The 17,600-nt window shown below is 33.4% G+C and overlaps 1 protein-coding gene across 1 annotated transcript; it reads right to left on the reverse strand.

Moving 5' to 3' along the window:
- Nucleotides 1-388: 388 nt before the first annotated feature.
- Nucleotides 389-14,441, reverse strand: LOC148229861 (uncharacterized). Its single transcript, XM_088197911.1, has 13 exons — nt 14,300-14,441; nt 14,118-14,227; nt 13,868-14,051; nt 6,162-6,242; nt 5,971-6,093; nt 5,620-5,898; nt 5,405-5,554; nt 5,037-5,345; nt 4,746-4,972; nt 4,156-4,681; nt 3,970-4,083; nt 3,730-3,892; nt 389-2,024 (listed from the first exon to the last, which is right to left on the reverse strand). The coding sequence occupies exons 1-13, from the start codon at nt 14,354-14,356 to the stop codon at nt 1,621-1,623; spliced, it is 2,727 nt and encodes a 908-aa protein (XP_088054037.1). The 5' UTR covers nt 14,357-14,441; the 3' UTR covers nt 389-1,620.
- Nucleotides 14,442-17,600: the final 3,159 nt, after the last annotated feature.

Consider the following 17,600-nt stretch of genomic DNA (forward strand, 5'->3'; position numbering starts at 1 on the left):
AAAAAAAATTATAACGACAAATAAAGGCCGAAACATGCATTAAACATAACTGTCATTTAAGCGAGACTAGTCAATTTGCCCTGCAATATTTTTTAAAACTCAAGTGAGCAATTAAAAAACGAAATTCCTTTTACTGTTTCAATGCATCGGAGAGTAATTACGTGTTATTTATGTGAAACCCTTTTTTTCTGGATGTAAGGAGCGCTTTATGTGTGGTTAAGTTCATCATTATTATACCATGGCTACGGTAATTATTGCGCGAGTTCAAGAAGAACTCTTTCGAAAAATATTATTTAATTTTTGAATCAAAATTTTCTCGCCTGTAATTAGGTTTTCTAAATGGTTAACTGTTATCTGTGAGTAAATTATACTTGTAATAAAACTATAATTTAATTATAATATTTATTGAATACAAAATCAGTCTCAGTATATTGGTATTAACGGACATGATATAACCAAAACATTATTAGTGGTTTTTTTTTTAATATTCTTTCATACAAAAATACTATATATACATACATAGTCGGTTTCTCCTCCATCAATTATATCATACGAATTTTACAAAGCGTAATTAAAAAATTCATATAATAGAGAGAAATGAAATTTTATAACAATAGGTATAAAAATATATACCGTAAATATTTAATATTGAAATACTAATTTTCGACTCTTACTTAGGTAAAATTAAGTAAACCATACCGAGGATCATGATACTGTATGGATTTTAATCGATAATTTTAAACATACAATCTTATTGATACGTACAAAAAAAATAGTAGTCTACAAAGTTTCGTGTCATCCTATGGTCCGTCATCAAAATTGAAAGCTTTTTTGATTAAGCGATGAGAAAAAACTATTATAAATCGAACGGCAGTTCAAAAACTTTGTACTGTTTATTGCTACGTTAATTATGCAGTTTCAATCACAAAAATAATTTAGACATCTTTAATTATCACAGCTATTTAGTAATATAATTTTCGACGCGACAAACGCCCTCTCGTCGTTCCCAGTCAAAAAATAGTCAAGCGCGCAAGTAAATATACGTAATAATTAAGTGAGAAAAGGTGAGAAACACAAAATCGCTCAGGTCATCATTTCACGCTTTGAACAGTCTTCGACGCGGCGTCGATAGATAAAAATACCTTAACTTAAACTAACATATTTACAAATTAAACAGAAAAGTTCACAGGAATCGTGTCACTGTTATACTGTTGCTGAAAGCGATATAAATTCACAAATTATACTAAAATGCAAGATGCGGTCTAACTTTAGATTCATATTAGGTTGTTGCATAATTTCTTCTTCATTATATACATAAATATTGTTCTATTCATTGAGTACATATTTTTAAACTGGATTATGTTGGCAAACTTCTTCGTTTCTAGATATACATATAAAAATTCATTATCCAAGTCAATTTATCAGTTCCAATATGTTAAATTCACAGAAATTGTTCAACAACCTAAATTGGTCCGCAACGCACGTAAATTACCATTAATATCGTTTAATTTTAAAATTAAAATATAACTAAATTCACCGTTGCCAATAGATTCAATAAATTTACACGTAAACAATTTGCCAGGGATGAGATGTGCATTAACAATTTGCAGAATTATAATCTTAAACCAAAAAGTGTACCGGCCACATGTATATGGGCTCGTTGGAGAAGCCGGTCGAGACGAGCTTCGCCTCTTGCTCGTTGGATGCGTTCGGCGCCTGGCCGTTAGCTTCGTCGCCGGAATTGTGCTTGACATCGCCGCTGCTGTCGTCGTTTATGATCTCCACTTGGCTCTCCATCTCTATCTTCATATCTTGGTTGGAGTGCTGTTTTTGCACCACCATCGCCGATTGTACTTTGCTCTTAGTGCTGCGCTTTTCGGGCGTCTGAGCGTTAGATTTTTTCATGTCTACGTCGCAGTTTTTCTCTTTGTCCGTCGTCTTGTTATGAGTCCTCAGATGTCGCCTCATATCGCCTTTCATTCTAAACTTTTTACCACAGGATTCGCACGGATATGGTTTCTCACCTAAAAGGTTTAATAATGATATTAAATTGGAAACTATTCGGTTTTCAATAGCTATACTTAAGTTAAAATTTAAGACGCATCAGCCGTTGTATTATTTTTGTAGGTATATTTTGAAAGTTACAACTGATAATTGTTATAATTTTTATGGTTGAGTTTTAAGCTCGATTTTAACTATTTTTGAGCTACATGTTTTGAATGTAGTATGACTGCTCTTTATTTTTTCTCAAGATTACTGATCGATATTGTAATTTAGCAGTGATTTTTGCGCTACTTAGATATATATTTAAAATACGATTTGAAATTAATGGATTATTTTAAATTAAATTAATCAATAAATTTCAAATCGTTTCACACATTCAATGAAAAAATTGTCAAATACAAAATAATGAAAATTGTTTGTATTTTAGCTAAATATCAAAGTAGCAAAAAAAAAAAATGTAAAAAGTATTGTGATGCACGTCTGTTAGTCCAGCAAGTGTATATATGGACTAGAAAGCTTTGAAACAGCGTTCTGTAGCACTCTTCTCGATCACATTAGGCATACCATTGCAGTAGTTGAAAGCAATGAAGGAAAATCAGTGATAGTACAAACTAAGCAAATAAGCCTCCCTTCTGGAGATGAATTATGAACTAGCAAACCACATATTCTATTATTCTCAGCAGTTTCACTAAGTACCTGCAAGATGGGTATTGCACTAGCTGACTTCAGAATTGAAAGGATTAAAGCAGAAAGGGATGGCTTTCTATGAATAATAGAAGTTATTAGATATGTAATCTTGGTTAACTATAACCAACCAGAAACCAAGAGAGCAAGTAAAGAATGGCATCACATCTCCTCAATAAAAACATAATAAATTCTGCACATCCGTGAGAAAGATCATAGTGATTCTATTGGGGTGAACGAGGGTATGATATATATTAATCTCGTTAACACTAAATCATTAGGACGGATATTACTACCGTTTTCGCCTTCTGGTGGTAAACGTTGAGTTAGGTAGTTTTAAAAGTAAAATTTGATGTTTATTGTGATGCCCCACAGTAGATATGTATTACCAGGGAAAATATGTTTTCACTGACATTTCTGTGAAATCATATTGGAATACATTTTCACCAGTAGATACATATTTCTACCAGGAGCGGGCGGTGAAATACTATCCCTCTCGATCGCTTGCATGCTAAGTGACGAGAGTGAATGAAAGATAAGGACATGGTCTTATCTCTCACTCATTCTCGTCACTTAGCACGCGAGTGATCGAGAGGGAAAGTATCTCACCGCCCGCGCCTGATTTCTACTAGTGAAAATATAATTTATCTGACAGGTGCTAGTGAAATTATATGCAGCTCTAAACTGTCATCTGAAAAGCATAAAATGTTTAAATTGAGTTTCAGATATCATATTTTCGTTAATAGAAATATATATCTATTAGTGAAAATTTATTCGGTTTATATGATTTCACTGAAACATATAGTGAAATTATATTTATACTAGTGAAAATGTAGCTTCACTGAAAAATTAACATTCACTGTAAGAATGAAGGTTGTAAAATGACACCATAATGATTTTCATCTTCATTGTATTATAAATTTATTTTGTCCCACACTAACTGTTCTAACCCGCCGCCGACTACAATATTAAATTTTAATTAAACCATGATTCAAATTCGATAATACTACTTAACAGGTAGGATACAAATAAATTAATCACCTGTGTGAATTTTTCTATGCGTTTGTAGATAAGAGCTGGCTCTGAAAGTTTTATCGCAAAATTCACAACGATAATTCTTCTCGCCAGTGTGTATTCGCCTGTGAATAATTAGAGAATATTTGCGTGCAAAGTTTTTACCGCAATATTCGCACTGATGTTGTTTCTAAAAACGTTTTATTATTAAAACAATATAAATAATTGATAATCGAAGCACATTAATAAAATACGAATCACACTCACGATATCCGAATGTATAGACACGTAATGATATTTAAGATCGCCCCATTGTCGAAACATCCTTCCGCACTCTTCACACTTGTACGGTTTGGCTCCACTGTGCAAGCGAGCGTGAACCTACAAACATAAAATTAAGCGTAAATTTGATTTAAATCGCACCAGTAGCATACGCTAGATCAACTGTCGCACCTTGATAGCGCTGGCTGTGTAAAACGATTTTTTACAAATTTCGCATTGAAACTCCTTTTTACCCTGATGCGAAAGCATGTGATATACTATTGAATTTTTGTGCTTGAACTCCCGATCGCACTCCAAACATTTGAGCAACGTTTTGTTGTCTTTCTTCTCCGACGGTTTCGGTTTCTCCTCTGGCTCATCTTCGTCTTCGGTCTCTATCAATTCGACCTCGTTCACATGCTCGCGCCCGATTTCTTCTTCCGGTTCCATATCGCTCACTTCCTCTTTCGCATCGATCATGCACTGCATCGTTTCTTGTTTCAGATCCATGTGACGCTGCATGACGTGCAGATCGTAATCTTTGATGTTGGGTAACACTCCGCCGCAAATGGAACAAACTACGAAATCGTCAGTTTTCAATTCTCGCTTGACTCCTTCCGGATTCTCCGAGAGCATATTGTCTTCTTCGTTATCTTTTACGTCATCGATTTCGTTCGAATTGTTCTTCATGCTTTCTGGCATATCTTCTTTAACATACCTGTTATTAAAAAAAATATTATAAAATCATTTTTAAAAATGCCCTCATAAGATAATCTACACACCAGTTCTTTTGATTCAGATTGTTCTGGCGCACCACTTGACCGCTGTCAATAGTTAAATGTGGAAGTATGTATTGATCTTGAGTGTCCATCCCCGTGTGTATGATTATAGTGTTTGAGTGTTGAGAAGACAAATCGTCTTGCAAAAACTCTTCGTTTTCGCCTTCAACCACCACATTTATCCCTTCCATCAGATCTTCGGGTTCACTGAATTCGCTCATTTCTTCCGCCTGTTAAAATAATATTAGATTGATACCATTTAAAATGCTTATATCTAATAAAACACAATCATACCTTTGAATGTGAATCTTTAATATGATTATCGCACAACTTCTGCCGCTTGAATGTTTTCGGACATTGATTGCAGGAGAACCATCCTTTATCGCCATAATTGTACTTTTGAGCTTCATCGTCTAGAGTCGCCTTATCGTCGTACATCGAGGACTTCAGGGATCCATTAAACAGTGACTTTTCTGTAGTGTAATCTATGATCTTTCCTTGTGATTGATATAGCAACGACTCTTTCGATACGGCGTCGTCCAACGATAAATCTACCAGTGAATCAGGTAGCGGTTCGTTCGAACCCACCATACTCTCTTCGATCTAAAATTCCACATATTTGATTATTCTACATAACTTACGCTTAAAACTAAAAATATTACCTTATCTATTACAATGGAATGGTCGTCGTGTTGTATCGATTCTAATATCATATTATTTTGAGGTTCGTAATGGTTCTTGAGATGATAGAAAAACTTCAATTGGTCTTCTCCGTAAAAATCTCCACACAGTTGACATATAAACATAGCTCTCTATCGAACCGCATTAAATCAGTATAAATCACATACATACATTACTTTTTTATATAAATACATACCGCATGCACCGAAGCGTCAACCATATTTGTTCCAGACAAATTATGAGGGTCTGCTTCCGAGTGAATGTCTCTATTGTCCATCATGTTGATGTTTTGTTGATCTTTGTCGTCGCATTCTTCGTCATTTAAAATATGGGAATTCTGCGACGCGTTCCTTTTTAACTTTTTTGAAATGCGTTTCTTGTGAGGTAAACTTTTCCTGATTTGCTGCTGCTTATTATTGACCATCGAATTGTTCACTTCAATGTCGCATTCTTCCTTTTCAACATCGTCAATACTCTGAACATGGAAATATAAATATAATAGCGGCAAATATATTCGACATGATACGAATTAATATGATTAACCTACTTTGTAACTCTTCTGATGGTACCATAATGCATTCGGAGATCTTTTCAATAATGGTAAAGATGGTAGAGTTTGGATAGGAGCAACGTCTACCAAACCTGTTCCTCGTAATCCTACATCTTCCTGCTAAAAATTGCATAAAATATGTGTTAAAATGTACTTGAATTAGCATATAAAACTGTATTAGCACTAACTGTGTTTGAAGTATTGTAAAGCCTCATAGGATGTTCGAGAAGTGAGTTTGGTGCGTTTACGACAGATCGTTCCGAGACTCCCTGTAATCATTAAAACTGTGTTAACTCTTTGGTTGCCGAGTCTTACGGGATTACTATCTAAATATTAATGTATTTTATACTTTATTTTCTCCTGAAGAATATATCGAAAAACAGTTACAAATAAGGGATTAATCACTGTATTATAAAATTTAGAAATCACCAGAAAATTTTAAAATAAATATCTTTTTGACATTACCGGTGACAACAACTACCTTGTAAATGTCAACAACCAGCTAGCTACATTAGGTAAAACAATTAATAAATATTTTTATTTCTCATTTGTTTAGTAATCTATTTTCATTTATAATTTGTATGTCATTTCTATGTAAATTATATGTTTTTTTAATCCACAACTTTATAGATATGATCGTTAGCTACAAGAGCAGAACAAGATATTTAACGCTTTGCAATTGAATGCCACCGCCACGGCACAATTAACGTTATTGATTGTTTTAAATCATTTAATTCTTTTGTATTTCATAAAAAATTATATTATTCATAATAATCAAAAGCAAAAAAATAATAATTAATGTGATAATGGGCGTGTTTATCTTTCAAAGAATGTTTATTTTATCAATGACCAATTTACGTGATATCGCTCACGAAGACTTTTTTCGTGACAGTTTGAAATATTTATCGATCGAGTTCACACTTTACAAAATTGTCGAATCAACATAAAAAATAGCAACTGAAAATGTTGATAGTGGAGATGACGTGTAAAATATTGCCTCAGAGGAATAGTCCATATTTATTTTCAATTTTATAGAAACTTTTTTTTTTTTAATTTATGCATGAGCAAAGAACAAAATAATTTTATTTTTTTTAACTTCAAATATCTTTGTAAGTAAAACCATTTAATTGTTGATAATTGTTAAAGACAATTTATATTTTCGCACCTTTTAGTTGTTAAGTGAATACTGTTAAATAAAAATAACAGTTTTTTGATCATGAAATAATGTTTTGTGCTTTATTTTTTTTATATATCTATGATATTTTTTTTATGATAAATAATGTTTTTAAACCTAATGGAATTAAATGTATAGTTCTTAATATATTACAAAAAAATGACTAAAACAATATAAAAAAATGCGAAATTTAAGTTTTTTTAAAAAATGACATTTAAATCACGCAAAATTGCTTTCGAGTGGTTTGCAGACTGTTTGGGGAAGTTCTCTGATCGTAACGGGTTAATAATAATTGCATCAAATATTTATATGTCAAAATATGTAATTATCAATATTTTAATAAAACGAAATTATTTGAGTACAAATATAAGTGATAAAGTGAAACAACTTTTAAAAATAATACTTTTGAGTCCATTAAGCTTTTCCAATAATTATTAGTTATGGATAAATTGGTTATTCGACCGGTACGATTATGACAATTGGAAAAATTTTTGTTTTGAAGATGTCATTAAAGACTTAGAAGCTGTTGTTTGTAGAAGGAAATCAGTAATGATCATGTCTCAGTGCATAAACAAATAAGCACAATTCTTAGTAATGACACAATGAATAATTCTAGAAAGTGTTAAAGTAATATTTACAAGTCTATAACTATATAAATCAAACCAATACGATTCATATTTTTGATTAGCAAAGAAGTTTCTAAAATGCTACACGGGTCAAATAAGAGTTATTTACAAACATTTACATATTGTGTGAATTAGAATATTTGTGTATGAAAGAAATTAGTCTTTAAAATATGAAACAATAAGCTTATTGATCTATATTATCAATACTTTCGAATAGTTTATAATAGTATAGATGTTTCTTATATTTCTTTCATTAGCCGTATTCGATTTGGAGCAGAACTACAATTCTTTATTTCTAAAGCGTTAGTGGACAAAAATAAATACACACAGAATTAAAATAATTTCTGAGATCAAATTTTTAAAATAAATAAATCACTAATAATTTTAAAACAAATATAATTTAAATCATCTTGTATATAGAATAATCAAAAACATCATTTAGAATATCGCTAATAAAATTATCTTTATTTCACAAATAGCTCGTTTTGCAAGAGTTACACATTTGACAAATACATATTCGATGTGTGTCAATAAATGCGTGTGTTATTTTGAAAGTTGAATAAGGCATAAATATTTCTATTTGAGATAATTGGACTTTGATGTAAATTTGTTCTACTAAACAGTAATTACGTAAATTATTATTATTTTGTTGACTTCCTTTAGCCTTCAGTACACAGAAAAGGAATGGAAAATAATCAACTGATTCTAACTCTTTTAATCACAAGTTTTGGTTTGCTTGTAAGTGATATATTACAACATTTTTACAAGTCTTTGAACTGAAAATGAATCTTAACAATATCCTAATTGATGAATCCAATAATATCGAACTTTTTACTCAAACTAAATTGTGACCGAATTGGCATTTTTATTTGTATACGAGAGGAACCCAAAATTAACGAGACTTTCTTTATAACTTTTTATTTTTCAATATTTATACACCAAATTTTGATCGCCTTCTAAGTACTCTTCGTGACATTATTCAAAACAGTTCTGTCATTCAAAACATGTCTTTTAACCCCTCCGGCGATTTTTGTTTTACCTCTTCCACAATTCCAAAACGTTTTAATTTCATTCGCTTTTGAGTCTAGGGAACAAAAATAAGACAAAGAGGGTCAGGTCAGGTGAGTAGGGCGAGTGAATAACCGGTGTCATTCCGTTTTTGCTTAAAAACTGCCTCACAGACAATGCAGTGTGAGCCAGTGCGTTGTCGTAATGGAAGAATGCCTTCCTGATGCTCTATCTCGATATTTTCAATACCTCCATGTAGAAGGCGACGATCCATATGTACGAGTGTTGATTTTTTTAACGTTGTCGTCAGTCCTTGAAGTTGAGGGAGCCCATAACTAGGTTCATCTTCAATCGTCATTTCGCCCCCTTTTAACTGGGAAAATAAGTCATAGACCTGAGCTTTACGCAATGCATCATTAACCGTTTGAAGCATTACAAGAGTTTCCGTCGCTGTTTTCCCCATCAGAAAACAACATTTTACTGTTGCGCGTTGGTCTCAGGTGTCAGTGAGAAAATGTTATATGGTAAAAAAAATATGCTACGCACAAATGGGTTTTCTCATGGCGACGAAACGTCGAATACGGACTCATACTGGTTTCCTCTACAACACTAAACCACCCAGAACTCGTTCGTGAAATGTCCCTCCACTCCACAGCCAAAGTCTCGTTACTTTAGGGTCCCCAGCTCACATATATTTTCATAACGAAAGCTGAATCAATTGGCTAGGTAACCACTCAAAAGCAATAAATGTGTGAAAACAAAGATTATGAAAATATCTTAAATTTTGAGATCAAGTGATGAATATTTTTACATCTTATTGTAAATCAATATTTAGATACGTAGCCAAATGGACTTATTCCGCTTTCATATTAAACAAACTTCCCATAATTTCCTTGAATTCATTGATAAAAAATATGTAAGAAATATAAAAACATGTTTACTTATTTAACCAATATGAAAAATTAGTCCAATATGCAGTAGTAAATCCAAAATTCTATATTTTTCATTTGCCACTGAAGTAAATGATACAAATTCACTACTTAAAATATCCTATGTGTTTTATTTATTTATTGTGAATCTTCTGTTGCAATATGACAGGGTTTATATGACAAAACGTTAACCGGCAAAATGTTAACATTTATATACAGTAGAGTCTACTGTTAATAAATTCTTAAATTATTAAATTCACTTACGCTTGCTACAAAGAAATTTTATGTCTGAATCTAACTTGGTTAATTTCAGTCTTAAGTCCCCTCTATTTGTAATATTCAATCGATTTATTTTTTTAATGAGTAAATCGCTTATGGCGCTAAAACCACATTCCACTAAATAAGATGATGGAAAGGGTAATAATAAATTTCTAGCATGCAAAGTAATATTAGGATATTTTGTGTAAGTTTCTTCGCACATCCATGCCATTATTCCTATTATATTGAATAAATTTGTAATCGAATCATCATTTTGCATTTCCGAAAGTTCTTTTTCATACAAATTTTCCTTTGAAATATCTACCAGCATTGGTTGTGTCACCCAAGCTGGAAAATGTATCTCTTTTAAATTAGCAAATCGTTCTTTAAAATCAGTTGATAAAGTTTGCAGATGGTCCAAAATAACACGTTTAGCATTATCAGTCACTTCACATTTTTAGAGCCAGTAAAATTTTTCAAAATTGCTGTTAAAAATATTTTTTTTAGATAATTCGATAAAAGTGGTAAATGCAAATATCTTTGCTTTTGCATCGACAAGTGTTTTCTCCGATCCTTGAAGTTGGCTATTTAAAATATTTAATTTTTCAAATATATCAGTTAAATAGCTTACAAATGCTTTACCGTCGACCTTCATCAAAAACTTCATATCAGATCGGTTGCTTAAAAAATCACAAAGGGTATCGAATAATTCCATAAATCTTTTTGAGGAATTTCCTTTTGAGAGCCATCTTACTTCAGTGTGAAGTAACAGTCTTACGTGTTCCGCATTTTGTTCTTCACAAAATAACTTGAAGAGACGCTCAGATTTAGCACTAGTTTTAGTCATATTGATACACTTTATAACGGAATTTAGTACCTCATTTAGAACAGGTGAAATGTATTTAGCCACCAAGTTTTCCCTGTGAATAACACAATACACCACAGTCATATCTGGATTCTCGTCTTTCATTAATTTTAAGCGGCCATTTTTCTTTCCTATCATATTGGGGGCACCATCTGCAGCACAAGATATTATATTTTTCATTGGTATATTTTTAACATCTAAATATTCTTTTAGCTTATTAAATATATCTTTTGAGGTAGTGGTGCTTTCTAATGATTTGCAGAATACCATTTCTCCTGCAAATTCTCTTTTATCAATATATCTTACGTAAGCTAGCAACACGGCTTCACTGTCTCTCAAAGTTGATTAATCCATTTGTAGTGAAAATTTTCTTGTTTTCAGCTTTTCAACAAGTTGGATTTCAACGTTTTCACTCAATTCGTCTATTCTTCTGCAAACAGTAGTGTTGCTGAGAGTGCATAGCCTTCACGAGTTTATCATCTTGTTGTAGAACTGTTTTAAGAAATGCTGATATTGATGGCTTGATTAGATCCTCTCTTATAGTATGGTTTTTTCCACATTTAGCGATGAGCAATGAAATTTGGTAACTAGCCTCAAGAATACAATCAATACTTGCAGTTTTTGTACAAAATAGATTTGTTAATGTTGTTCGTTTTCCAAATTTTTCTTTAAGATTTTGAAAGAAAGTAATATCTGAATTAATATGAGTACTATGTCTCGCCTTCAAATGTGCTTCAAGACGACCTCGTTTCATTGTTTCATTGGTAAAGAATTTCTCACACAGAAGAAAAAAGGTAGGCATTCGTCATGCCCAGCAGGTATAAATCCAATTTTTAAGAAATCCTACGCACGTGGATATATTTAGTCGTGAACGAGCAAATTATATTTATATGTGGAATATTTGATAATTTCCAACGTGTCCCATCTCTGAAGCGTGGTGCCCCACCTCTGAGGCGTGGTGCCCCACCGGTGGGGCGTACGCCCCACCGTGGGAAACACTGCAGTAGACCATCCCAATAACAAGGTCAATTGGGGACTTGATATTTGGGTGCCCATTACTTCACCACAAGGATATTTCACCACATGCGCCCGATTCATACATACATATTGCAAAAAATTGTATGAGTATTTTCTAGTCCCCCCAACTACACCCACTCAAATAGCACATTCCCAATTTACCGTGTTATTGGGGGGTCTACTATATATATAAATAAATGTTATTTATTAAATAAGAAATTAATACTGTATTCTATTATAATTGACGAATATGTATTCTATAATATTATAATTACAAGATAGGTAGGTGTATTGCTTAATTTCGAAACGAGTGAAAATTTTTGAAACAAATATAGAATAAGTGTTGTATTTTACAAAATGTTCATAATGTTTATAAATAAAAGTCAAAATTTCAAATATTTTGATTGAAAATCGATAAAATATAAACGTAAAACATATAAATATCGAAGACAAAAATTAAAAATAAATAAAATGAATGTAATGTTAGTATTTTTTATATTTACGAAATGGATGTTATTTATTATTTTATATACACAAATTTAAAGAGACAACTTTTTAAAATAAAAACTTTATTAATCAACTATAAGAAATTATTAGCTATTTAACAAATTCATAATTAGAATTTATCATGTATTAGGAAATAAATTATTTTAGAATTATGGGAGGACTGACAATGAGATCGAAGGGTTTCACATGAAAATAGCGTACACGTTCGGAACTCAATTTTAAAATTCATGGAAAATTTTAAAAGCCCTACAAGGTCTCTAAAGCCAAAACTGAGAATTTAGTGGAATTATTTAACTCTAGGATTATCGAAAGAAAATAACAGTCGGAATATATTCGCTTAGCAGAAAGAATCAAAAACGTCCCTGTTTATTAGCCGAATAGATAAAACTTAGCGAAAATACGATATTATCTTATAAAGCCGCTAGTTTATGCATTCGGTAATTAAAAACTATCATTGATTTACATTAATCAAAATCTAAAAAAAATGTTCAAATTTTTTTTAATGTGTATTGAAACTTTCTCACCCAATAAGCAGTTTTCGTTTTGAACGATATGCATAAAAACATTCATTCACATGCAAAAATTATTTGCAATGTTTGCACATGAATGTTTATGCCAACTCGGCAGATTCTTATTAATTTGCTATTTAGGGATTCTTATAAAATGATGTTTCATCAAATCTGCAGATATTCGATCTACTAAAGTATACAATACGGATATACTTTCGATATACTTATCATTAGTCGTGTTTATATTTTGAATAAATATCATATATCATTACTATATTTTTTATATTTATCAATCGTTATCATTTATGTGTTTAAAAGCTTTTATCTTTCCGCATTGTGTGCTCCATCTCTATCTCAATTATGAATAATAATATAATGGATAGCTTTTGAACTGACTGTGCTAACGCAAATATAGTATAGGCCAGAAATAATTCTGGAGGTAGATGTTTATGTATACATAATGGATGTAGACAACATGTTTACTTTCTATAGTATAAGTTTAGCGTTGAGAATGGTGAAAATCATTGGATAATAAATTTCATCTTTTTGTGTGTGTAACGCTGTTTTTAATGAGAGAACAAATCAATGTCACTATTGCTTTCTGAATCACATGCAATTATCTAGCTCATTTGATAATATTGTATCATATTTTTAGGGATAGAAATAAAAGAGCCTAAAATTAAAAAATGCAAACAACAAAAACACCCACAATTCAGTTCATTGTCAATTTAAAAATTATAAACACAAGATAAAACTGGGTAAAATTAACAACAATTCGTAAGCGATATATTCCATAACATTTAAAGCTATATCGTTGTTGGAAATTGTGATGAAGGAGATGCTTTAAAGTTTGTTATTCATAGAGAATTAAAATATCAAAGAAAAAACATGTTCCTAGATTTTTTTAACGTCACATATTTTTGTATATTGTATATAAAATAATAAATGAATATTGATTCAAAAATGAAATGAATTATAAATATTTGTGAAAAAGCAATAACCTTGGCAATATTGCCTAGCTCCTCGAGCGGCTGCCTCTGCACGAACTGCACCAGGGCGGCCGCCAAGTTGCGATCGTCTTCGGAAAAGTGTTCGCTGATGACTCCACCGCCGCCGCTGGCTTCCAGCAGCCTGGACGCCCACGTCTCCGGCGAGAGCAGCGTCTCGGCGCCGTCGACCGTTTGCCTATATAACGCGACGAGTTCAGTGCAAAGGAACGGAACGGAACGAACGAACGAACGAGAGACTCACCTGCATAGCGGATGCGTTTGATACGCGTTGGGATTGATGACGTTCACCAGCCGGGGCTGGCCGTCTCCCGGCGCGTTCAAGTCGAGGCCGTCGGGCTCGATCGTCACCTCCTGGTCCGAGAAGGGAGCATAAGCATGAGCACGAGCGAGAAGGACGGGAGACGGCGGGGTGAGGAGACTGACCTGAGAGGCGGCGTAGTAATGCGTGGAGAGGGGCAGTACCACCGCCGGCGAGCGCATGGCCTCATCCCCCCTCGGCGACCGCGCCCCCGTACCGTCGCAGACTCTTCGGCACGCCACCTGACAGCCTGCGCTGGGGCGATCTGACCCGCTCTTACGAGCGCACTCGCTACTCGGGGCTTCCTTCTTTCATTTAATCATTCCCTTACTGTGTTGTGTACTACATACACATACAAAAATTAGTGATTTCAAATCGGAATATTCATAAATATCGCTTTAATTATTCATAGTGATGATAATAATAATATTTATAATTATAAGCATTTTAATTTAATTGCTGAAAATTAAAAAAAATCAGCGGCAGACGCTTAAAGTCTTTTTCAAACAGAGAGCGAAGCAAAGGCGTGGCGAAAGCGAAGCAAAGCGTGAGCAATGCGAAGACGCCACACTAGATGCGTGGACATAGCGAAGCGAAGGCGGGGCGAAAGCGTGATGATATTTTATTTTTGATTGTTTTATTATTAAAAAATAAGAAAAAAGGCACAGAATTTGAGTACACGACATAAATAAAACCCGGGAAGACTATAGAGAGTATCATAGTCTCCATAATTGAATCTTATGAAGACCGATTTTACACTTATTTTCGTATGTCTAACGAATAGTTTGCGAACAATCACAACTGTCTGTCGTCTACCATGCAGTCATATAATATACTATCGCGCTCACGCTTCGCTTCGCTTCGCTATGGGCATGTCAAGGCGTTAGGTTCGCCGCGAAAACGCCTCGGAACGCTTCGCGTTCGCTTTCTGTGTGACGAGACTCGAAGGACTCGGTATATTACAAAATAAAAACGCCTCGCCACGCCTTCGCTTTGCTTTCTGTTTGGAAAGGCCTTTAAACGGAGGCCCGAGCACTACTAGCACTGTCGGTGATTCGCTCGCTCGCTCACGAGAGCGAGTGAGAGATAAGAGCGACGCCCGCACGCGTGACATGTATCATCGAGGTCATTACAAAACATATCATATTTTTTAACATTAATTAATAAAAAAAAGTATGTATAATATATGCAAAAAATATATTCGACAACATATTTATATACAACACAGAAAAGTAACAAAATAAATAGGAAAAACATAATATAAATTACTATTTATTATTTCTTCAGCAGCAATATTAGATTACCGACGTCTTAACGACAATGCTGGTAAAGATCTCCATTCAAAATCATGCTTTGCTAAAAGTATTTCTCCTTTATCTTTGCAGGGACGTCATTTCAGCTTTTTCCGTGGGAGGGAGGCAAAAGTTAGCCAGTCAGTGGTCGTCTTAATGTTTCAATTTCATTAAGATTCATAGTATTCATTCTGGCCAAATTCAAAGAGGTCCCTGTTTATCCACGGCAAAAACTATAAAATCGTACCGTCGCTGTTGCAGTTGAAACGTTCGGTTATTTATAGGTAGGATTCCAAACAGTGCGGTCTTGCGTTCATGCGTCGATCGCGGCTCTTGCGGCCGTGCAACTATACTTTGAACTATGGGACTGTATGGAACCAGTGTCATCGCATGCTATAGTGCACGTGCCACGGACGCGCGACTATGACGCATCGAAACAAGTATCGCCGCATTAGTCGCGTTTAGGGATTCCAATCCCGGGCCAAAATTTTGATCCCGGGATTTCGGTATTGCAGTTAGTCGATCCCGGGATCCCGGGACCAGTCCCGGGATAATTTTCATGTTATTTTATCGATAAAAATAATTTAAAATGAATAATACAATATATTTTTACATCTGTTTTTTATAACGTACAATGTATAAAGTACGTATAATTTTAGTCTTGGGCTTAAAATAGAAAATAATATAATAAAAATAAAAAAGGCAAGGTCTTATATATTTATTTGAGAAGAAAAATATGAACTTTTGACAATGTATGTACATATGTACATTTAAGACACAATTAATTGAAAACATTATTTTGAATAAAACTCACAAAGTAACATCAAAGCATCAAGTGTTTTATCATTTAGCCTTGATCTGATTTTGGTTCCTAAGCAGCCTGCTGCTGAAAAAGCACGTTCAGACTCACAGCCTCAAAGATTCACATATGACACGTGCAACTCGCGCAAGTTTGTACACGAAATATAACGATGTTGTCAATAATAATTCGATTGTGCTTGATAAATCAATCAATCCGAAAAATTCGGGATTATGTTTTATAATCCCGGGACTCATCGGGTATTGAAAATTGTTCGGGATCCCGGGATTGGAATCCCTAGTCGCGTTACTATCGAACAGAAACAGTGTGCTTATTGCGGAAAAAATCAAAAACAGGGAGTTTCGTCTCACGACGAAGAACATTTAATCAATTTTGTTTCTGGACATACCTGTCTGTACGACAACGCAGATAGTAATTATAAAAAATCAAACATCTTTGGAATAAAGTAGGCTTACAGCTAAATAAAAATCAATAGTATTAATATGTATCATAATTGAATAAAAGCACACAGTGACATAATAATTCTCTGGAATTATTATATCACTGTGCTTTTATATGTTTTATAAATAATATATTAATTATTAGTGATATATTAAATCCCGGGATTCATTGCGATTATAACTTACTGCTCAATAATTCGACTGTGATACTCCAGCCATAGTCATGAATTTTCAGCAACTGCCACTCTCGACCTTGACCTTGTCATATATATATATGCACTTGCTGTGGGTCAGTATTAATGATATAACATATACATTTTCCGGGGCCGCGTAATTTGTTTCGTAACTACGCGAAAGTAGTTACGACACAAATTAATCAGAACAGGAGAAAACTTGGCTGGCGGATTTCAATTTTAAATTTGACTCTGATATATTATCTATATTTTACATCTGCATTTTTTGCAAAAAATGCGTCAAGAGGATTCCGGTGGAATTATGGGTATTAGTTGATAAAAACTATATATAATCAGCGGCGTTTGTTGGCTGATGATGTATTATAAAAAAAATTCTGCTCTTTGATGTTTTTCGAAGGCGGCGATGTCTCTCGATTCTAAAATAAAAAATTTCACACGAATAAGTAGTGCGGTTTTTTATACCCTAAGAGGCCACTACGCCATCTATATGTCATTTTTACGAACTTTTTGAAACTCTTTCATACTGCAGTATTTATCTCATTTCAGAGTACTGCATGGGTTCAATTTGTATCTACTGCTTCTACTTTGCCTTTTTAATTACATACATACGGCTATTGTGAACCTTAAATATTCATTACGTGCTGACGACCTGAAAGTATTTTAGAGTATGTTTTTACTTA

This window comes from Plectrocnemia conspersa, unplaced genomic scaffold (assembly GCF_051122295.1).
Source record: "Plectrocnemia conspersa isolate PC_06_02 unplaced genomic scaffold, ASM5112229v1 ptg000011l, whole genome shotgun sequence".
Taxonomy (NCBI): Eukaryota; Metazoa; Arthropoda; class Insecta; order Trichoptera; family Polycentropodidae; genus Plectrocnemia; species Plectrocnemia conspersa.

What these genes read in the sequence shown, in the direction of transcription:
- LOC148229861 (XM_088197911.1), bottom strand. Translation starts at nt 14,356, where the DNA reads ATGCGCTCGCCGGCGGTGGTACTGCCCCTCTCCACGCATTACTACGCC. An exon ending in ACCATCAGAAGAGTTACAAA is followed by an intron (nt 5,899 to 5,970) that starts GTAGGTTAATCA and finishes TTCCATGTTCAG; the next exon opens with AGTATTGACGATGTTGAAAA. An exon ending in TTAAAGATTCACATTCAAAG is followed by an intron (nt 4,973 to 5,036) that starts GTATGATTGTGT and finishes TTATTTTAACAG; the next exon opens with GCGGAAGAAATGAGCGAATT.